At 49.8% G+C, this 22630-nt stretch overlaps 1 protein-coding gene across 1 annotated transcript in view; it reads right to left on the reverse strand.

Annotated features, from left to right (window-relative positions):
• The window catches only part of znf385c (zinc finger protein 385C), a 43649-nt gene that overhangs the window by 7496 nt on the left and 13523 nt on the right, over nucleotides 1-22630 (reverse strand). Inside the window, exons 2-6 of the mRNA XM_076038769.1 lie at nucleotides 13229-13371; nucleotides 8689-8799; nucleotides 6011-6266; nucleotides 896-1258; nucleotides 198-385 (exon numbers count right to left, since the gene is read on the reverse strand). Coding sequence (XP_075894884.1) covers nucleotides 198-385; nucleotides 896-1258; nucleotides 6011-6266; nucleotides 8689-8799; nucleotides 13229-13371 — 1061 coding nt within the window. The remainder of the gene's footprint in view (nucleotides 1-197; nucleotides 386-895; nucleotides 1259-6010; nucleotides 6267-8688; nucleotides 8800-13228; nucleotides 13372-22630) is intronic.

Raw genomic sequence — 22630 nt, forward strand, 5'->3', positions numbered from 1 at the left:
AGTTGCTACAGGTCTTTTTTTTTGTTCCCCCGCTGCTGGTTGGACCTTGGTAGATTTACACTACTGAGTGTTTTGATTAAGCTCCAACACCAGGCATGAAAACCAACAACCTCGCCGCAGCATAAAACATCTCATAAAACATCCTCTTCCTTTGACTGCCACGCCACGCCGTCCGTCGCCCTCAGGGCGCCCCCTACCTGGCTCAGCTGGGTCTCCGAGTTCACCGAGATCTCGCACACTTCGCACTGGAAGCTCTTGGTGGCCACGCCCACGCTGCCCTTGCTGGCCAGCCGCTTGCTCTTGCAGCCCGCCCGAGCTGCCACCACCTTCCCGCGGCGCCGCGGCAAAACGCTGTGACCCTCCAGCATCAGCTTGTGCTTGGTGCCTGGTGTGGAGGAGGAGAAAAAATACAGTTAAAAAATAAAACATTTATTGCAGTTAAAGGTCCAGTGTGTAATATTTGGCTTGATTAATTATTCTTAGATTGGATCACATAAAAAAATTCCCATAAAATACGTAAATAAAAGTGTATAACTGCAGTACAATTAAAGTCATTTGGTTTTCCTACCCTTAGAACGCTTCTCATATAAATATATACGTGTGTGTGTGTGTGTGTGTGTGTGTGTCTAAGGACAGACTGCCATCTTACACCGCTATATTTCTGAGGAAGCCCAGTGTGGACAATCTGACAGCGCGTTACATGGTGACTGCTTGCGTCTTCACATAAACCAACGAGGAAGAAGATGGAGGAGGTTTTCCAGGTTTGGGTACGCATGCAACAGCAGCTCACTGACGAGCTCAGGAGGGGGCTGAGAGTGAACGACGCTGCAATCTAAACTGTAACCACTTGATGCTGCTGTTTCTTCTTCAACATCTCCAACCTTGAAGGACGTACCGCTGTTGTGCGCCTCCAGCTGTGAGACGGAGTTGACGGTGACTTTGCAGACGGGACAGTGCAGATGGGCTTTGCTCTTCTTGGGGTCCTTGTCCTCGTCGGCTCGCGGCTCCTCGTTGCTCGCCGCCTCGCTGCACAACTCGGCGGTGGCACCGCCAGCCTCGGCGACCTCCGGGACCTCAGCAGCGCCGGCGTCAGAGCCGGCCTCCGACACCTGCGAGGATGGCGAGACCTGCGGTGGGGAGAGGGCGACCAGGTCGGAGGCGGAGACCTCGGACACGGGCGTCAGCATGACGGAGCTGCAGGGGCTCTCGTCCAGTTTGGCCTCTAGGGTGGTGGACGTGTCCAGGTCGGGCTGAAGGCCTGTCGGGGAGAAGAGGGAAAATTAGACAATCAGCCGGCTGCACGCTCACCTCCTTGCAGCTGCAGGAACCAGCCGTGAACTCGGATGATTAAAGTTCACCGAGTTCTAAATAACACCACTGATTGCTGTAATTCTGATTTGCAAAGAGAGAGAGAGAGAGAAAAAAAAAAAACACATTCTGGAAATGATCACCCTCATTCTGACCGAATAAATGAAATTCTGCTTCTTCTCTGCGTCTGTCTTTGCTTGTTTCTCTATGACAACTGTCGTTGTGACTTCAACACTATAAAGTCTGGCGGCTAATTCTGAGAGAGTCTGTTCGTCAATACTCGTCGTCCCCGAGACAAAAACAAGATGAGTAAATAAACGGATGAGATAATAAAGCGTCTGAAGTGGCAATCAGCATTCAGTCAGCATGGAGCAGACTGGATTAACGACGCTGTCTGTGCTGTTAAATGTCATCAGGCGGTGCACCCCCTCCACCTCCACCTCCACCTCCTCCACCCCACCAGTCACTCTCTTGCACTATTCAAATATCAAGTGGACTGGGAGTCTCCGGTCAGTGTCAACAAAGCCATCGACTGCTGTCGCCTCCTGGGAGAGTCGCACACTTCACCCCTGAGCAGCGCTGACAACTACACCCACTCAATATCTCCATTTCATTTACTGCCCTCTCCCCTGACACACACACACACACACACACACACACACACACACACACACACACACACTGAGCTTCTGTGATGCAACTGTGCTCTATTGATTTGATCCCCTTTTTCTACGTCTCACAGCAAATTCATCAGTAGAGATAAGATATCCATGGCCAACCTGGCCAGCATCAAGACCAGAGGTGAAGGAGGGATCAGAGTTCCTCGGTGGTGTGCTGAGGCATGAGGGTGGGCTATGATCAGGGGTCCTGTGTGACGGACGGCGACCGCCTGGAGAGAACCGGCCGAGATCGATGGATTGAGCGGAAAGCTAAAAGAGCGCCAACGTCTCCCACTGCTGTATTCCCACTGCCGCCGGCTGTTGCAGCAAGTATTAAAGGTCTAGCCCAGTCTGCGGTATATATATATGTATATATATGAATATCCCTCCGCCTGATTTATCCGCTGTGGTCTAAGTGGTCGAGTGGTCGAGTTTTTTCAAATTACCGCCGACACACATCGAGCCGTGATGGAGATGTGAGGAAGAGCGGAAACGAGGTCCCAGCGAGCCCAGCTGGTGTCTGCAGGCATCCAGTCTGCATTGATGAGCAAAAATAAAATACCCGACGCCTCGATAGCAGCCGTGAGGAAAGCAGCTCTTGTTTCCCATTGTCCCAGACATATTTGAGTTGTTTCTTTTGAAAATAAAGGCAAATATTAAAAGGAAAAACTGCAGAAAAAGAGTCAAACAAACAAGTGAAGTGAATCACAAACGGTTGTTGTGGTTCCTTCTATCGTTTTGAAAAGGTTCTGTGCAGGCTAAAGTCCTGTTTTTAATCAACATGGATCAAAAACTTTGGGACCATTTCATTTGCAATCAAACGCCTGCGTGTTGGGTTGTATTTTGCAAATTTGCATACAGTAAATTCCCTGTGAGTTCACTCTAATCTCTGGGCATTGGCTTGTTGTTTGGACTTCAGGGAAGTTGAAGCTGGATTAAGAAGTAAAAAAACAAGCGGCATCGCCTCCAGAACCCCCTCTGTGCTTGTGCGTGTCGGTTGTCCTATTTGCTCTTTGATCAAGAGAAAATGCCACCGACATCGGCGAACTGTCGGACCGAAAAGCCAGCAAATTGACAGCTTGTAGATCTGCGGAGTGGAGGGGAAAAAATGGGAAAGACAGACCAAGGAAATATGGATATTTGGATCAATACTGCACGGCTGGGAGCATCCGTTTTCCTAAGCATGAAGAGAATTTAATCCAGAATTTAAGTGGCCAATTAAGAGGGAAAAAGGCAGCAGGGGTGTAAACACGGCTTTGGAGGAGGTCTCACTTCAGCGGATTGATCCGCAAGTCGGCCCAAGAGCAAATGAATATGAACACAGGCCTCATTAGAGGGAGGAGGAGGACCGCCCGGTTCGGCGGCGGCCTCGAAACACACAAACACTCCGTCCCCGGGAGGAAAATCCTCGGCCTCAATCATCAGTCAGGCTGGTGACGGACAAACTAAAGGTGGCTTCAGCCGCGGAGTCCGTCGAGAGGAGGGTGAGTCACTGCCTGATACCTTTCGACCATTAACAGAACAATAAAAAACCAGGCCAGTCAGTTTCATTGGCTGCCTGCTGAGACAGCTGGTAACGCTGTACGCTGCCTCTGATTGGTGCAGGTGGTCATACAGATAAGAGCTTTTTAAGAAGGATGTACCAGATTGTAAAGATGCACTACAACTGCCTACTAAGATTACATCAAATTGTGTTAAAAAGTATTATTTTACATCCATTTTTCAGACTAAAAGCCAACTTTTTGAGTTTAAGCTCGCCAAAGTTTGCTGACAAACTCCTCCGTTCGGCTTCTTATCCCCGGGATGAGCTGAAGCAGCTGTACATCTTCCACTTTTCTAGTTCCATCTCTCAACAGTGGCCTCAGGCTTTCAGTTGTGAGATACAAGCATCATTGCACAGGGGGGAAAAAAAAGATTGTAAATGTGAAGAAAAAAAAAAAATCACAAAATAAATGTATATGCTTCTGTTTATATGTGGAGAAAGTCTTCAAAGAAGAGAAAAAAAAAAATGTTTCTCGAAGGAAACTTCCTGAATCCATAATTCCAGATTCTGCTCAGGGCCTCGCCAGCTCGTCGGCAGTTTTCTCTCTCTGATGGAACATATTTGACTGCAAATTGTCAACCTGGTGCTCGTTTGTTATAATCACTTGTCTTCAAATTGTCACGACGGCCAGATTTTCTTTCCTGCAGCAGTGAAAGGGAAAAAGCAACTCACAGCTACTTTGTTTGTTATTGTGCAGCGATAAAAAAAAACAAACAAACTGCAAGCAATGACAAGCTCATGCACGATCGGCAGCGGCCGCTAAACACGCACTATTCAAGTTGTTGGACTGTGTGTGTATGTGTGTATTCAGAGGCAAGGCCACCAGATGTGTTAGTGCTTGCTGATAGCAGACAGCGTGCGTGCACTCGGGCCTCGGTCCCTCGACGCTCCCTCACTCCCTCCATCCCTCCCTCCCTCCCTCACCCTCCTCCCTCACCAGCCTTCAGTTATCCGTCGGTGGGCAGAACTCATTTCATAGAGTGTTAATTTGCAGCGCCGTTTCATTACGGGCCGGCATTGTGGCGCTCGCCAACCGCAGGCTCGCGCTGCTGCATTTCAATTTCACATTAGGCCAATCACACAATTGGGCTTATTAAAGAGCGTGCCTCCATGCAAAATTGCCTTGGAAGTGTAAAACAATTCAAGGCACGCTGGTAATAATAATAATGATAATAATAATAACAAGAATAATGGAAAAAGCAGTTAGCTATCTGCTCCTCCTCCTTCCACTCCTTTATTCATTGTTTCTTATCTTTCATTTTCCGCTCGTCATCTTGTTTCGTCTCCCTCTTCGCCTTCTGGAGGCTCCCTCCTCCCCCACCCCCTCTGCCCCCTCCTTTCTCTCTCGCGAGGGCGGAATATTAAAATGAGATTTGATGATGAGAGTGTTATCAGGCCCGCATGTCTTTTGTCTACTTTCTCCTTTCTGAAGGAGACTCTTAGAGCTCAAGGCGCAAAAAAAAAGAAAGAGACTGAAAAAAAAAGGTGTGTGCATGTCTATGAGGGGAGGAAGAGGGGAATTAGGGGGGAGTGGGGCGGGGGAGGGGACTTGAGGGGCTGGTTCAAGTACAGACTGTCTCACTGTGCCTCTCCCGTCCTAATGGACCGACCGAGCACATTTTGTAATTCTGCACAGTGATCTGAGGCGGCGCCGAGGCTGAGGGGGCGAAGGAGGGGCGGCAGGGGGAAGGGGGGAGGGAGGAAACTTCTCTGACGCCGCTCACCTCATTCGCCCGAGCGCCGAGAAGGAGGAAATGAAAGAAGTGGGAACCCGGACAAGGGAGAAAACTCAAGGCCGACCTGAACATCCCTGATATGATGCTGAACTTTTTGATTTCTGCAGCGGTGATTAGCAGAGCTGCCACCTCACAGCAAGAAGGTTGTGGGTTTGAGTCCCTGCCTGGGGCCTTTCTGTGTGGAGTTTGCATGTTCTCTCTGTGTCTGCGTGGTTCTCTCCAGCTTCCTCCAACAAGTCCAAAAATGACTGCGGCGTATTGGAAACTCTCAAGTGTCTGTAGGTGTGTGTGTGAGTGCCAATGATTGATTATCTTTGTTTGTCTCTATGTGGCCCTGTGATGAACTGGCCACTTGTCCAGGGTGTCACCCTGCCTTCACCCTATGACAGCTGGATCGGCTCCAGCACACCCCTGACACCCTGGGCTCAGGAAGAAGCAGGTATTGAAAATGGATGGATGGATTTCTGCAGCAGTGCAAAGGTTCCCTCAACTTTTCCCAGGCTTCCTCCCCATTAGGAAGGTAAGAACCAAACAAAGCAGAGTGTCAAAACAACCAGCAGTGAAACAGCAGCGATCCCCAGAGACGACCTCCCTTTTGTTTTTGCAAAATGTCTCGCTGGCTGGCTGGTAGCCCAACACTGATCCATCCATCATCAGGAAGCAGAGGGAGCTGCTAGGGGAGCCTATTGTTTGTCGACGGAGGCCGGGCTGTGAAGGAAGAAGCCGATTGGCCGAGAGCTGAAAGCGACGAGACTCTCACTTACTTGTTCCCTCTGCTATGCTCGTCTCCATGAGCGCCACCTGCAGGGGAGCGGCCTCCGTTGACGCCGGCGTCTTGATGCTGCTGCTGCTGTTGCGGCCCCTCTCCCTCTCCCTCTCTCTCTCTCTCTCTCTCTCTCTCTCCCTCTCCCGCTCTCGTCCGGCGGCCTCGCCGGCTCGCCGCTGCCGGTTCTTCTGGGACTCCATGGCTTTGAGCTTGCGGGCGTGCTTGTGGCCCTTGTAGTGAGCCTCCGCTTGGTTCTGCCAGGGTGGGTGAGGGTGAGGATGGCGGGGGTGGTGGGTGAGAGAGGGGGGGAGGGGGGACCAGAGCAAACAAGGTCGGCGAGGAGAAGCAGAAAAGGAAGTTTACGACTGGATTCTTATCAGCCCGAGAGCCTACATGCGCGCTCACACGCACGGCGTAAATATTAAAATTCACACCTGGATATGAGCTCTCGGGCCGCGGGCGGCCGCGAGAGCGGAGCCTGCTTCCGCCTGATAACGGCGCCGGCGCTCTGGGAGGCCGGAGGGATAAATGTGCGTGCGATGAGCAGTGAGCATCCTCCAAGACCTCCTCCCCTCCCCCGCCTCCTCGCAGAGGAACCACGGCATTAACGTGCACCGTGAGAGGCCAAACACGCTAATCTCGCACAAGACGCAACACCAATCAACGGCGCTGGCGGTTTCGCCTTCGCCTCCTCGCGGTTCTCACGGTTCGGTCGTCGGCGCAGAGCGAGGTCGGGCTCGGGCGGGAATCAATAGAGAGATTGCGCATCAAAACACCAGCGTCAGGCAAAGAGGAGAGAGGAGGTAGTTCTATTCAGAAGGAAGGAAATAAAACAATGGGAGTTTGGTGTGTGCGATGCAGTCGCGGCCGAATGAGCAGATTTGTTCAAAAAGCAGCTCGCAGCTGGACGTGAACTCAGTCACTCTGCGTCCGTGCTGAAAAAAAAGAAAAAAGAAAAACCCTCGCACCTGAGCGCCCCTGTTTCCTGACCCCTTTTACAGCGCGGGTGAATCCACTGCGTTAAGTGCCAGTCATTTTGCACACCGCATGCTAAATCCCGCCGTCTGTGTCTATCCATGTGTCATAGAAAAAGTAAATACACGTGAATGAATGACATTTTAACAGCTAACAGCTCCGGCGGAGGAAACCTGCAGGACCGAGCGTGAAAAAACAACCCCAAAAACGAGATTGACGGTAAATGGCTGGACGGCGAAGTTACGCATAAGTGAAAAACACCTTAATACGATTTTGCACCACTTGTAAGAAAATAACTTGCTCGTTTGCGAACCGTGGGAGGAGCCAGAGCGGCGAGCGACTCTCCTGATGCGGGCGCTGTTTCAAAGTTGCTCTTTAAGGCCAATTTGTTCTCCGCCGAGCAGCAGGAGGAACTTTTTATTTCCTATTTTTTAAAAGAAAATATATATACGTGTGCGTGCGCGGGAGGATTACGAAGAACATCCTCGCATCCTCGCAGGAGAGTGCAGCGGGGTGTTAGGAAAGTGTTGGCGCTCACAGGGAGACGGATAGAGCCGCAGTCGGAGCCGACGTTCCTTTTTAAGTCGGTGTGCAGATTCAGGCGGAGGGGATGGGATTTGCCCCAGTGTGTGAAGAGCGGCGAAGCTCGACGTCTCCTGCGTCTGCGCCCGTCTTTGAAGTCCCAGAATATCAAAATGTGTGTGTGTGTGAGAGTGTGTGTGTGTGAGTGTGTGTGTTACTGCCCAGGCATTAGCTGCCTTAAGGCTTTCAGGGCTATTATCTATTTGTTTATGTGAATATGCATGAAAATCTTGTGGGATGCTCGCTTGCCATTGCCCGTCTGTGTGTGTCTGTGTGTGTGTGTGTGTGTGTGTGTGTGTGTCTCTGCTTGCGCAACAGGGGTGCGTGAGGTGGAAATGGAACGGGGAGCTGAGGAAGCAGCTTCCTGCTGGGGCTCCTGATTGTTTCTGCTCTTAGCTGATAAACGGCCGAGTCTCCCCGCTGTCTAATCCCTCACAGTGGCAAGACACACACACACACACACACACACACACACACACACACACACACACACACACACACACACACACAGGGATGATGATTTCATAATAGGAGGAAGAAACACTTTCATACGGCCGAACTGAGCTGTAGCTTTAAAGATGTTAGCAGCAGTTTTCATTTCAAGGTCCCATATGGAGCAAAATCCACTTCACCACAGCACTCGGTGCCTCTGTCCGACTGGTGAGAAAAAGTTCCTCCTTTACTTCTTCAGCTTACTTTACTTTTCAGAAAGTAAAGTTCTGGAATTCAGCCCGTTGTGATGTCACAAAGAGCGCCTCTCTCCTTCCGCCCTCTTGGTTTTTGCTGGAGCGTTCAACTGATCGTCGGTTTTAGCCGAGGGCTGCAGGCAGAGGGCGAATAGAGCTGTTTTTCTGGAGCTCTTAAGAGTTTATCTTTTTTTGCATAATTAATCCTTCAAGACTGCTCCACTGGAGCCTGAGATTAAAAATTATGATCTGAAAATTAGACTAATATGAGGATGATTTCTCTTGTGCACATGCAAAAAAACAACAAACCAGAACAAAACACTCACAACAATAAACCCAAAGTTTGCATCTGAATTGTTGTTGAGGAGGGCAGAGGTGTTTAGCAGGAAAAAAAACAGGATATCACACCACACACACACACACACTGTCTCACCGTGGAGTTGAAGCGCAGGTGGCAGATGTTACAGGAGATGATCTGCTTCTTCTTGAGGGGCTGAGGGACTCCAAACGTGTGGTTGATCACTGCCTTCTGGACCGGGTCCATCTGGGAGACGGACCGACAGACAGACAGGCAGACAGACAGACAGACAGACAGACAGAGTTCAGAATCATCGTGAAGTGGTTTGTGGACTTCTTCTGACACGACAGCCCAGCAAAAAAAAAGAAATGAAAAAAAAAGAAAAAGGGGAAAATGAGTACATAAATGATGCTTTTACTGTGAAATGTTATCACTAAATGTTCGTGTCCATTTTGAAGGACAGCAAGCCTTATCTAACATTACTTGCCAAACTCTAAAACCTTGGGCGTGTTTGACCGCAGGACAAAATCCTTATCATCCATCGTGGTGATTCAAGCCCAGTGAAAAAAGGGAAAATAATTTGAAGGACGTGGAACCAAACCTTGAAAGGTCTTTTTTTTTTTTTTTAATTTTACTCTCAGAGTTTCTGTTTAAGGTTTAGTGTGGTAGGTTACCCTCGCACTTATCCTGAGGTGAGATATAAATACTGAGCCAAGGTTTTGTATTGCCTAAAGAAAACATTTTAATTTGGTGCCAAATCTTGACAATGTGTGTGTCACCAAATAGCAATTTTCAAGTTGCAAGTCTCGGAAAAATCCCATTCTATCACATAAACAAGTGGTTGAATGAAAGATTCTGCCAGCAAAAAAGGTTTTTTCTGTCAGAGTGTGCTGGGATTTTATGTTAAGAGAAACAAAATTATGACTATGGCTGGACCAATCATGGAAAAGAGAGAGGTGGAGTTAGCAGCTTCCTGTTGTTCTCTCCCGGCATATTAATGCAAGATGCACGACAAGGAGAGAGAGAGAGATGTGTGACAACACTTTTTGATCCTCGCGTCCACCTGAAACTGGGGCATGGAAACGCCCTCCAAACGCAGTGTTTCCACTCACTCACGGCTAACAAGAATAGTGCTTGCATCTCATTTTGTTAGAAGGGAAGGGAAAAAAAATGTATATATATGTATATATACTATATATGTATAGTCACACTGTCATTCTGTCCATTATGCACAAGCGGCGGCACAGCTACAACAACCTCAAAGTGACAATCTAAAAAAAAGAATCCTCCTGCGTGTCGAGTTTAAAATGACACATCATCGTGGGCACGGCGCTGCTAGGGTATCTGTCTGTGATGAAATTCTAATCTTTTTTCATTGTTTTTATTTTACAAGGACGGCACAGCGAGATCTTTCTTCTCTGCACGAAGCCCATTCTTTAAAAGACATGTTTACCTTTTTAAATATTTAAACTCTACAAAACTCCACAAAAAAGGTGACACTTGCAGGCTTTGTGCAAATCTGCAAAATGAGTTTCACTGTGCAATGACTCACGAGTGTGACTCACGAGAACACATTGAGGAATGGCAAACACCTGAGAAAAAAAAAAAAAAAGAAAAATCCAATTCCACTGGTATAAAACACTGGAACAGACCACATGTCACCGTGCTGGATTTACAATCTTGTGTTCAGTGTACATGCTGAGCCTGTATGAGGCTCAAAGACGATGATGTTTTAGCGACAGAGCTAACAGACAGCAACGGCCGTGATTGGCCAAGCTCGAGCTGTGCAGGAAGTGGAAGCAAACACACAGACAGTGGTCTTTCCTGGTCTGACAGTGTGTGTTCACACTGAACAGTCTGAAAACATGCAGTGCTAAATTGTAACGTCAGCAGATGTGATATAGCGCCATTAGCAAGCCAGCTAACATTACTGGCTGGCTAAAGTAGCGGCGCATTATGACTAGGCATTAGCATTGTGGTGTGTTTATGCTGTCTCAACTGTCTTGCTGTTGAAGAAGAAGAAGAAGAAGAAGAAGAAGAAGAAGAAGAAGAAGAAGAAGAAGAAGAAGAAGTGGCAGCTAAAACAAGATTTTCACTCAAGATGATGAGGATTTGGTTGAGAGTTGCTAACTGACCAGACAGTCTGGCTGCTGCAGTGAGAGATGATTTTATCACGTAAAGGTCCCCACTCTGGCTTGCACTGGTCGTCCCCACCAAATCCCTTTTCTTCCCACCAGGGGGCACCGCTGATACCATCAGCTGCGCTGGCAGTCAAAGAAACCCATGTTTGAGCAACACCAGATTCCTTCCGCATCTCAAAAGCAGCATTCAAGGTTGCAAGCTCCTTTCTTCCTTCGCTCTAAACGGAGGTCAGGTGTAAAAGCGGTAATAAACAGTGAAATCTTCGTGCTGGAGTTGTTGTTGTTGTTTTCTATCTCCCTCAAGACTGAATTTGCTTGATTTTCTACGTGAAAAATAAAATAAAAGAAATAAAATAAAATGCTCCAGACTGATGTTTCACCAAGACCAAACTTTTGCTCAGCGGAGCGGGCCGGGCCGCACACTGCTGTTTGTTTTAGGAGTCCGAGAATGTGGCCATTGTGTGTCGGCAGCCATCCTGAACCGACGGCGACAAATGCGCCTTTTGTCCGAGGGCCCTCGCTTCCACATCCTGCTGCAGACGGAACTTATCCTGTGCCGGCCGGCTGAGTCCGTGATGGGGTTTGTACCGCAGGCTGGGGGGACATGGAGACGTGAAGGCGGGGGGGTGGGGGGGGTGAGGTGGAAGGCTGATATAAGAGGGCTTGGGGGGAGTGGAGGGAGGAGGGGGGGGCATCGGGAGGATATTTGGTTTTCGCAGACAGGTGCATTCATCGTCCGGGACAGCGTGCGCCTCCTTATCGCAGCAGGTCCTCCAGGAGGAACCTGAGCATCGCCGGCTGGAGGGACGTTTTGTGATTAATGCCGCCGCCGCCACCCTGTGTGTTACGCAGGCTAATCAGGGTCCAAGCGACGCCGACTCCGGCTTGTTTACGCAGCTATTGGTCATTTCTGCGGTGATAAAAGAGCCCATAAAATTCCGTATAGCGTGAACTGTGAGTGGATATTTTTCCTCCCTCGCTCCCTCTGTCCGTCCCTCCCCCTCCCCCCTCTGACTCAAGCCAAAGCGTAACACAGCAAGCAGACCAAACAGTGACCTGCCCTGCTGCCTCCACTGCTGCTATAAATACACGGAGGTTTTTGGTGGTTTTTTGGTGTTAAACCCTCCCACAGGGCGGTGGAGGTGACCCCACAGGCCACAGAGCAGAGTGGGGGGCCGGAGACCCTCCACACACACACACACACACACACACACACACACCTTCCAGAACAGGTTGATGTCTTTTCCTCCACTGGAAAAAAAAACGACCCAGCAGGCCAGATGTGTGTGTGTGGTCCCCTCCCTCCCTCACCTCGACCCCCACCCGCCCCCCGCTCCCTCTATCCCTCCTTCCTCTCTCATCCTCACCCAGACTGGAAAAAAAGGCGTAAAGTGCACAGCGGAGCGAGAAGCGGAGGCTTATGTTTCATTTACAGACCAAAGACCTGGAGGACGGTTTCACGGCGTGCGATGGAGGCGGTGGAACGTTCGTCTTCACGCACACACACACACACACATGCACACGCACACAGACAGAAAGAGAGAGAGAAAAAGAATTCCGATGAGCAACCGTGGATCAAAAGAAATCCAAAGTGCCAACACACATGCACAGAGAAAAAAACGGCAGCGGGCGTATCGCCGCCGCCGCCGCCGCTGGGGATCAAAGGAAGGAGCTCCTAATTCCAGAGACAGAAGACATGTGAGTCTCCGAGTCCAGATACATGAAACAAGAGCGGCTTGCTCTGTTAGCGGGGTGAACTGTATACTCCGTTGCAGGAGGTGCCGCAGCGTTTCTAATCTTTCACTTTGGAAATTGAGCTCGTCCATCTTGCCAAACCTCCAACAGAGGGCGTTTTTATTTCTTTTTTTCTGTAAATTGGTTTTAAAGTTCCAGTGCTTACAGCTTCTTCTATAGAGACAGATGCAGGAATCGAAGGAGGAGTGACGATGGCATAAAAATCCTGCTGCAGCAGAGGTTAGCGTGGATGCGAACTACGCTGAATTTGTCACGTTAAACACGGAGGTGCAAAGCAAAGAAGACCTTAAAGCACAGCGAACAGACACTGAAAAAACGCTAAGTGATGCTAAATAAAAGTGGCCAAGCCTTTTGTGCTACAGTTTAGACACAAAGAAACATTAACAGCCATCAGAAAAAAATGTTTTTTGCTGCAGCTTGGGGTGAGAAAGAAACGCCGATCTGTTGACGTGTCTGCTTAATTAGTCTCGCTGATTGTGTCTGAGCTCGTCGGCGACTTTGACTCTTTGCATTCCTGCCTCGTCGCCTCTGTGAGAAACTAAAATAGATGTCGTTCCTTCTCGCGCAGAAAACAAACGTTTTACAAAACAAAGTAATTACATTGTTTGCTGTTTTCTGCAGTTAAATGAGTCACATTGTACGTCTGCTGGTCGCCTGATTATGTCCTGCATTATTCTCAGTTCGGGGAAAAAACTTTTTTTCACGTTGTCCGTCTCCATTGATTGATTCTCGTTAAGTCTGTTTGCTCTCCGAGAACTCTTTCGGTCATGCAGGCTCACCGTGTTGAAGTTGGGGAAGAGGCTGAGCGGAGACGAGCCGTTGAGTCTGAAGGGCAGCAGGTGCTTGAGGTCCAGTTGAGGTTGCAGCGGCCGTCCAGGGACGGGCAGGGAAGCCAGGAGGGGGCTGCCCTGGACCGACGTACCTGCGCGACAGGAGGGAGCAAATGTCAGAAACATCAGGAGGTGCAGGGCCTCCAGGGGGCGCTGCTCCGGTAGTCTGAGGAGGCCAGAATCGCCTCAATACAAGATTTTTTGTTGTCATCACGCAAAACTTTGAGGAGCCTCTCGGCTTTCAGACATGCAAATTAAAACTTGCAAAGTTTAACTGCCGCATCTGACATCGGGTCTTGAGAAACGGACTGATTTGCAGAGTGCCACATTTAGCTGGCTAGGCTAATTGCCGGAGAGAGCAGAAGGCTGTGAACAGAGGGCTAAACAGGCTGTTTTTCTGGGTTTTACGCCGTCTTTCGGATAAGAACAGCGCAGTGCTGCTCCACCGGAGTCCAGGATGAAACACAAAGATGTGAAAATGAGACTTATGAAGAACGTAATAAACCATAAAGAGGAGCACAAGGAGAACGGCCAGGTTTTGTTGTCGCAGCTCGTCGGGTCGCCTCCGGGACACACAAACAAACAAGCCGGCAGTGAAAAAACATCATTTGATTACTGATTTATTGGCCGAGGAAAGGTGACGGTGGCGGCGGCGGTGTGCAAAGAGGTGTTGGTGGTGGTGGTGGTGGAGGAGGAGGAGAAGGAGGAGGAGCGGGAGGAAGAAGATTGGAGTTATCGGATTTCAAATGGAGCAGGGATGAAGAGATTTCTAATTTTCCGCCTGGCTGCGTTTCAGTGGGCCGGTGCGCTCCACGCTGCACAGGCACTTATTCCAGCCGCAGGATCAATCATCGGTGTCAGCAGCGGGTCACAGAGGCCGCGCAAGCCAACAGAGGGGGGCGGGTGTATGTGTGGTAGGGTGGGGGGCAGGATGCGGGAGGTTTTTTCTTCCTCCACTATGCCAGTTTGGATGAAAGGGGAAATTGCAGGATATTCACCGTGACCGACTGCTGAGGGATTCTCAGGGACGTGGAGGGGGGAGGACATAATAGAAGTCTTTAGTTGGAGAGCACCGTGATGCTTTACACTTCATGAACCAACCTGTAATGACTTACACACACACACACACACACACACACACAGAGACACAGCAGTTGTGTTCTCCACTGACACACAACACAACAGAGAAGCGATGAAAAAAAGCCCTTGTGGCCTAAAAATAGAGAAGATTGCCTAAAAACAGCCGCGTCCTTTCAAGGTGCAGGCGGAATGAACTTTTTTCTTTCTTTTAGAAAAAATGATAAGAAGGTATTCACAAAAAAAAGCCCTGAGCGGGAAATCAGTAAAAGCTGCAAAGCCGCGATGTGTTTATTGTGACATGATCGAATTTCAAGCGGCGGAAAGGTCGACGACGGACGCAGGCTGGGAATAAAAAATAATTAAAAAGCATTTCTACCCCCGTTAGCGTTTTCCTCCGTGTTTTGGTGGCCGTGTCGGGCCTTGGGTTTTGTCATGATGATACGGCTCTCAGGTCCGGAACGCTTTTTTTTTCTTCTTTTTTTCCCCTGCTGCAGTTTGGCAATAGAGACCAAGCTGTCAACATTCACTTCTCAGTCCTGAGCTGAACTTTAGACCAGGTCTAAGACCAGGACCAGGACCAGGACCAGGATGCCTTGCTGTTGTCTCGACTGACATACAAACACTGACGTGCACACACACACACACACACACACACACACACAGACAGGAGCAGCCGAGCCTCCTCTTGGCTGGACCATCAGAGGAGGACAGTTATCAGCTGATAGCGACTCCCCAGGCAGCTTATTAAATCAGGCGCTGGCTGTTTGCCCCTCTGGCCGATAACACTGCTCCGTCGCGTGAGACGGCTGGCTGGGCGAGGATGTGTGTGTGTGTGTGTGTGTGTGTGTGTGTGTGTGTGCTTGCAAGAGATTTGCCTCCGCACCTCTGCAAACAAACAGCGTGAGTGAGGAGGGGGGGGGGGGGGGGGGGACGGTGCAACGTCAATGTAACGATCACAAAAAAAATGCAAACAAATGTTGTCAGATGTCAGATTTGAAATCATTTGTATAAAAAGATATACAATAAAAATACATCATATATATAATAGCGCAAGAAACCAGGTGTGGTTTGGCACTTTGGCCACAGTCTGCATGAGACTGAAGCAGTCGGACACTTTGAAGCCTGCAGCCGCTGATAACCTCCTTCTATCACACCGACTTATTTTCCACTCGTTTAAGCCTTCCGTCCGTCCGTCCGTGTGTGTGTCTGTGTGTGTGTGTGTGTGTGTGTGTGTGCGTGCGTGAGTGCGTTTGCACATATGCATGTGTTTGCGCTCCAGCGCACACGCGCCCATGTCTCCCCGTCCCGAGTCCTCGCCTGCGTCAGCGCTCACATCTATTTATTGGTCTGCGGCGGCTGCGAGGTTCAGACGGCCGGCGGCGCTGCAGAACCGGCGAGGCCAAACGTCCGGCCTCCTTCCTCGCCGTCGCTCTCTCTCTCTCACTCTCTCTCTCTCTCTCTCTCTCTCTCTCTCTCTCTCTCTCTCTCTCTCTCTCTCTCTCTCCCAGATGACTTTGCCAGCAGAGCCGACCGTCTCTGCCAGTCCGGCCTCTTCATCCTCCTCCTCCTCCTCCTCCTCCTCCTCCTCCTCCATCACCACAAATGCATTCCTCCCGCTCGCTCATGACTCACTGGGTTACACAACAGCCGCCGTCACGGATGCTGCATCTCCTCCTGATGCGTGTTGCATGTTTACATCCGACCCGCAGAAGTCAAACATTGATTTCAATTATCTCTCCTTCTCTCTCGCTCCTCGGCGAGGAGATCTGAGGGAAAAATATTGACCATTTCAGAACAAAACGCAGCGCCGAGACGCTGCTTCTGCTGCTGCCGCCGCTGCTGCCACTGCCGCTGCTGCCGCTGCTGCTGCTGCTGCTGCTGCTGCTGCTGCTGCTGCCTCTGCTGCTGCCGCTGCTGCTGCTGCCGCTGCTGCTCCACCCTGCAATCCTGCCCTCCCGCCGTTGCTCAGGTTTGACATTCCCTTATGCTTTTTTTTTCCAAAGAAAAAATTGAAGAAAAAAAAATTGCTTTTTTACACCCCCCCACCTCTCCTGCCCCACCACTCACATCTAAATATGTGCGGACCGCCCACGTTCTCCAATGCGTCTCTGCGAAACTGCTGCTGAGTGACACTGGCAGAATAGAAGCAGAGAGGGAAAGAGAAAAAAATAAAAGAAGTGGCATTTTATTTGTGGCCCAGTGTAATTATGTGGGCTGGATACTGGCACAGCGGGAGGTGGTGGTAGTGGTGGTGGTGGTGGGGAGGCGGGGGGTGCTGCTGGAATGGATCCGAGGCAGCACACGAGGCTTTTCGGTGCATGACTCCACTTTGGCGGAGGCGCGACTGCTGCTGGTGTTTCTGCAACCGCACAAAAAAACAAAAACAAACTAAAAACGAAAAAAAAAGAAGAGAAAACTCAATACGCCTTACTTTGAAGTGGCAGCGAGCGACCCATCGGGGGTGGGGGTGGGGGGCATTGGTCAGGGAATGTAGTGCCCTTCACCTGACGGCGGTGAGATGAGGAAGATTGCGGGTGAGCGTTCCAGCCGCGGAGACGACAGCGATGCGATCAAACCACTGATTGTGCGGAAAGTGGACCATCGCTCTCTCCTCTCTTAGGCCGCCTGGGCTCTGAGAGCGGAGGGCCGAGCGCCATTGGTGTAATACCCGTGTTGCTGCCGAGCAAATGGAACAGATGAGCAGCCGCCTGCACTTTTCTCTCTCGGTCTTGGAAGGTAAACAGTGTCATCTAGTCTAGAAGTTTCTCCCTAAAGAGATTGAGATAAAATGGAGACAGATCCCAAATCGTCCCCATTCTCTTTATTTCTCACCCTGGACTGCAGTGGAGCAGCTCACCACTGCACTTCATCTTTGTCTTTATCACCTGCAAACAGCTCATTTAACTCTCCGTTTGCAGGAACAATTTCTCTTTAGCATTCGGTTGCTGCTACATATGATGCTTTGCTGGACGTGGGGAAAAAAAGCAAAGCGGTTGTAGAGGGCAAAGCCAACACCTGGCTAAAGGGTGTTGTCCAACCTGGGGGAGGGAGTGGAGTCCTTTTGTGATGTCACAAAGAGCAGGACTCCAGGATGGATTTGAATGTTGTCAGGCTGCAGACAGTTTTCTGGATGAGGCTGAAGAAATGTGAGCCTGGATGACTTGATGGACAAACATCAAGGTGTGATAATGTAGCACTGTTCCTATGAACCCAGGCGGAGCATTGGCGACTCAACTCAGAGATTACGAGGGTATGAAAACACAAGCTTGTCTCGTGCAGAGTCGTACTCATATGGGCCAGTAGGGGGCAGAACCTGCGTGTGAGCGTGAGTTCGACTGGATTTCAACGCCCCCGGAGACTGGAGCAGACCAGAATAGAGGCTTCCTGTTGACTGTGGACGCGTATGAACCTCTGAGGAAACTTGAGGCTGAGCATAATTGGATAAAATTACACACAGGATGAATTTTCTGCTTTTGTTTGAAAAACAACAGCGGCAGCAACAACAACGACGACAAGAACAACAACAACGCGGCTTTTCCAGAGCGAGACAAAACCGCAATGAAATCCTTTGTGTGAAACAATTTAAAGAACACACTCGGGACGCCATTGAATTATCTCTTGCCTTCCTACTGCTCCAAGACTCGCCGAGACGAGACCAGAGAGAGACCAAAGACAGTCGGCTTTGTCAATTTCTGCTGAATTTTTAGGGGGCCGTGGAGGTTGGTGTTGGTGCCGCTGGGTTGCCCAGTTGCAGTCGGACGCACAATTACAGCTCCAATGCGTGACTTCTCATCCTCGTCGTCACGCTGCCATGGCAAAGATCGGCCGCGTCCATATTTGAAAGGCTTCAATGGCACAACATGAGGAGTGTTATTGCGCTGCCGCAGACGACGATGCCTTTGTCAGCAGCCAAGCAAACGTAATTCCTCCTTATTTTCAAAAGGATCCGACAGGACGTCTTCCCGAGACAGCGTGCTGATGGGAGCTCACCTGGCAGAGTCTGCGGCTCCGCATGTGGAAAAAAAAAAAAAATCGAACTCCAGTAGTTACAGTGAACCGACCCCGTTTCCTCAAACCTGAGCTGACACGCATACAAATCAAGCCTGCTGCGCCTGGAGAGTTTTAAATTGGCCCGGTGGTGCATTTTAGCGCCTCGCAGCTATTTGAGGGGTCGTGAAATGACATCGCGGAGCTTCTGGATGTCCAAATGTACTCCGCCGGGAGACGGAGAGGCAGAAAAGTGACTCTCAGCGTCCAATTAGCTTGCACTTGTACGGTGGGGGGGGGGGGGGTGGACGGTGAACGGCACGGGAGCCATTATGGCTGTGGATGGAGAGCATTAACCACAATCAGGCTTCATTAAGAGCGGCACTTTTTAATTCTTCTCCATCCACGTCCTCTCCTCCCTCACCTGCTGTTTGCTGGCTCGATGATGATGATGATGATGATGATGATGATGATGATGATGATGATGATGATGATCGTCTGCAAATCAGAGGCTTTCTTACTTTTTTTTCTCCAGGTTTTAGATTTAAGATTAGCGCGCTGACGTTTCGGGTGCAGAGACGGGGGATGAGGATTAATTAGGCTGACTTGATAAGCTGCCCTGTGTTAAACGGCTGTGTGCTTTAATCGTGACTTCACTCACACTTCTACTCCCAAAAAAATCACTCCGAAAAATCACTGCTGCTAAAGAGTTTAGCCTGGGATTGCCTACAATCACGCCGTTTTCATCAGAACTAGAAATAAATGGCATTTTCACATCATTAGTACAAGAAAAAAAAATTAAAATCTTTTTTCAGTGGACACCAGTTTTACTTTGCTTCCTGATAGTTTTGGCAACATTCGCTTTAAGAAAACATGTCGATGCATTTTTTCTTCAATACATCCAGCGAGCCAGACTTTGTCTGTTACTGGTTAATGAATTTTTTCATGACCTCTGGTGCTGGTGGACAAACAATAGCTGCACTCGACAAGCACGCAGCCATTTTCCAACTGTTCTCCCTCTCAAGAATTCCGTCACGCAAAGAGTTTATCCGTTTATTTGCGACCGCTACTTCCGCCGCCTTCCTATATTTTCTGGGTCACTCGGCGCAGCCCCTCCGACCCCCCCCCTCCCCCCCAACCCCGGTCAGCTGCTGCCCGGCTCCATATATTGTGTAGCGGAGTGTGTATATTGTGTAGCGGAGTGTGCAAGCCGATGAGTCGCCACGCCAATTTGTATTCCGACCAGCGCGCAGCAGCCCGATACGGTTTACATGTCAAATGTGCGCTGGGATTATCTGAGCAGCGCCCACTTCCGACTTTTGCCTGTTTGATGTCGGAGCGGTCAGATGTTGACGTTTTCCCCGCCCACACATCCACCCCCCTCTCCAACCCCCCCCCCCAGGCTCAAGCACCCTCTTTACGAAAGTGTTAGCCGAGAATCTTCTTTGCTGAGACGCGCGAGTCCTTCTCTAATAAGACTCTTTCTTCCTGAGGATTATATCTAGTCCCAGCACTCATTTTTCTATTTCAAGCTAATCTGCTCTTTCAAAAAAAAAAAAAAAGAAAAAGAAAAATCCCTCGTACGACGCTCTTGACCTCCTTTCTCCTTCATTTCCCAGGATTGATTGAGGTGGCAAACGGCTCCATGTGGCCTGATTATATGCAAGGCTAAGCACAGTTTGACCCCGGACTGAAAATAGAGCATTCTCAGGGAGCGCCACGACTTCACAAGTTTTCCCTCGGATGCCGTTTTAAAGGAAAGTCAGACAATAAATGTCAGAGGTTCCAGTATTAAGCAAAATCCACATTAACAGACGTTTTTTCTGTGCAAACGACTGCAAATTAACTCAACAGAATTGACAAAAAACTCCATCCTTCTTCACACCACCAGAAATAGACAGCTTGGAAAATAAATCAATGATGTCACAAAGGGTATCGATAACTCAGTCAGGTTACTGACAATGCTCAGTCCCTTTGGTTGTCTGAGAGAAATCTCAACAAAGTTCTAGCAGGAAGCTAAAACGCCTTTTCTTTTGGGAGGCTATAAACAGAGGGCTAAATACCCTGCTTGTGTTTTGTAGATCAGCCGAATTGTGGCCATAAGTGATCGTGTGAGATTGCTAAAAATTCTAAAAAGCAGCCTTTGTAAAGATACCAAAATTGCTGACAATTCTCCTTTTGCAGCAGGCTGAAAAGCGCTGAAAAAAATGGTTGTAACATGAGAGGCACTGCTGACCTGGTGGCTCAGGCAGAGCTGCAGCATCGCAGAGCTTCAACAAGCCAGATCAGTGTGCGGCCACAGGTTCCGGGCTCCGGGTTCCAAGGAGCCTGAGGGCCCGAGGAGCCGGGTCTCACGCAGTGGATGAAGGCTACGCAGGAGGTTCATTCAGTGCCAATAAGTCAAATCTGACCTGACAGCAAAGTTTCATTCTGATCAATACTCTGCCTCTGGGAAAGAACTCCACCTTTGCTTCTGTTACCGAGGTCAGAGGTCAACAGAGACTGAGGAATCTCAGAAACGAGAAGACGGATATTACAACGGCACATCGTCATCGCAGCAGATTTGCTGCGTAAACGTTTGGCTGAATTTAAAGGCAACTTCAATTTTTCTTTCTTTTCCTCCCATTCTCGCTGTGATTCCTGACAGTCCCGACGGCGGGAAAAGGACCTCGCCGAGCTCCGCCGTCTCCCTGCCGAGTGTCTATAATTAGTTCTGTCAGGCGTCGCGGCGCAACTCAACCTGAGCGCCGGCGAGCCCATCTGTCAGCGCCCGGAGCCGCACGGCCAACAAATCGCTCCGCTTTTCCCCCCGCGGCGAGCCGAGGCCCCGCCAGGCGGCGGTGGAGGTGGAGGGGGAGGGGGTGGAGGAGGAGGAGGAGGAGGAGGGGAGGCACCAACCAATCAGATGGCGACCAATCAGACACATTTATCGTCGCAGAATCTTACAGTAAACGTCTTTGTGTTTCCGTTTTCCTATGAAGCTGCGATGTACGTGTGTGGACTGGACTGTACTCGTCTACGCTTCCTCTCATCGCAATCCAAACACAAAAACACACACAACGCAGTTTAGCTGAACTGTATGTGTGTGTGTTTGTCAGTGTGTGTGTGTGTGTGTGTGTGTGTGTGTGTGTGTGTGAGACTGACAGCGGTGCTGATGAGCTTCATTTCCTCAGCAAATTGAACGATTTGAGCGAGCGGCGTCGAGCGTGACAGCGCTTCTTTTTTTTCCATTACTTTTTTAAACATGAAGAACCGTCGGTGGGCTCGACCGACCAATGGACCGGCTGAGCGCCGCAGCGGCCACGCCGACTGTGACGCCTCATTACAAGCGGATGGGACGCGGCGGCGAGGAGCTCGGCGGAGGCGGAGGCTGTTTTTCTAATTTTAAACTGCTCGTCGGATGAGACGAGACCCGCGGGAGATGAAGACACTCGTTGAGACGGGGGGGGGGGAGTGAGGGGGGCGTGGGGGGAGGATGTAAACGCCGTTATGAGGCTGCGATGTGTGGCAGATGAAAATTAGGCGGTGGCGGCGGCGGCAGCGAGAAACTTTGCCGCACCTGAAGTGTTTGTTGTGTGCTTGCAGCGCACGCAGGGAAGATAACTCGGTTAGGCAGGACAGAGAGGCTGGCGGTGCCGACGGTATAGAGCATTAGGTGTGTGTGTGTGTGTTGTGTGTGTGTGTGTGTGTGTGTGTGTGTGGGGGGGGTTCTTTTCATTGTCATGCAGAAGATTTGCTTCTTGGCGAGACGCTAAATTGCTGCCCCCCCCCCCCCCCACGCCCCCCCCCCTTCCTGGCTGTCTAACGAGCGGCTGATTATTGCTGCTTCCATTCCGCCCCACATGTCTTTTTCTGAAAATCACTCCTGCTGCCTTCGCTGGGGTTTTATTTTTATTTTATTTATTTTTAAAATTTTAATCTTTTAGCTAATGTGAATTCCGCTCTCGCAGTCGCAACCACGGGCCAATTAAAGCTCATCATGGAAGTGAGTGCACTGTGTGCTATAAGGAGAAAAACAAGAAAGCACAAAAGGTTTCTTGTTCTCTTTAAGCCCCAGCTGCAGGTATTAATATTCTCTCTTTACCTTCCCCACACACTGAGGGAAAAGGGAGCTGCTCATTCTCTCTCGTTCTCTCTCTCGCTCGTTATCAGTATATAACGTATATTTGAGGAACAGAAGCGTATTTCCGTGCGACAGCCCGGCAGCGGTGATGACAGCGGCTGTGAAGTTCGACTAACTCGACACGACGGATGAAACTTTTTTTTTTTTATTTTCTGCTTCAA

Source organism: Nelusetta ayraudi, unplaced genomic scaffold (assembly GCF_046127955.1).
Source record: "Nelusetta ayraudi isolate G7.1 ecotype Tasmania unplaced genomic scaffold, CSIRO-AGI_Nayr_v1 ptg000057l, whole genome shotgun sequence".
Taxonomy (NCBI): Eukaryota; Metazoa; Chordata; class Actinopteri; order Tetraodontiformes; family Monacanthidae; genus Nelusetta; species Nelusetta ayraudi.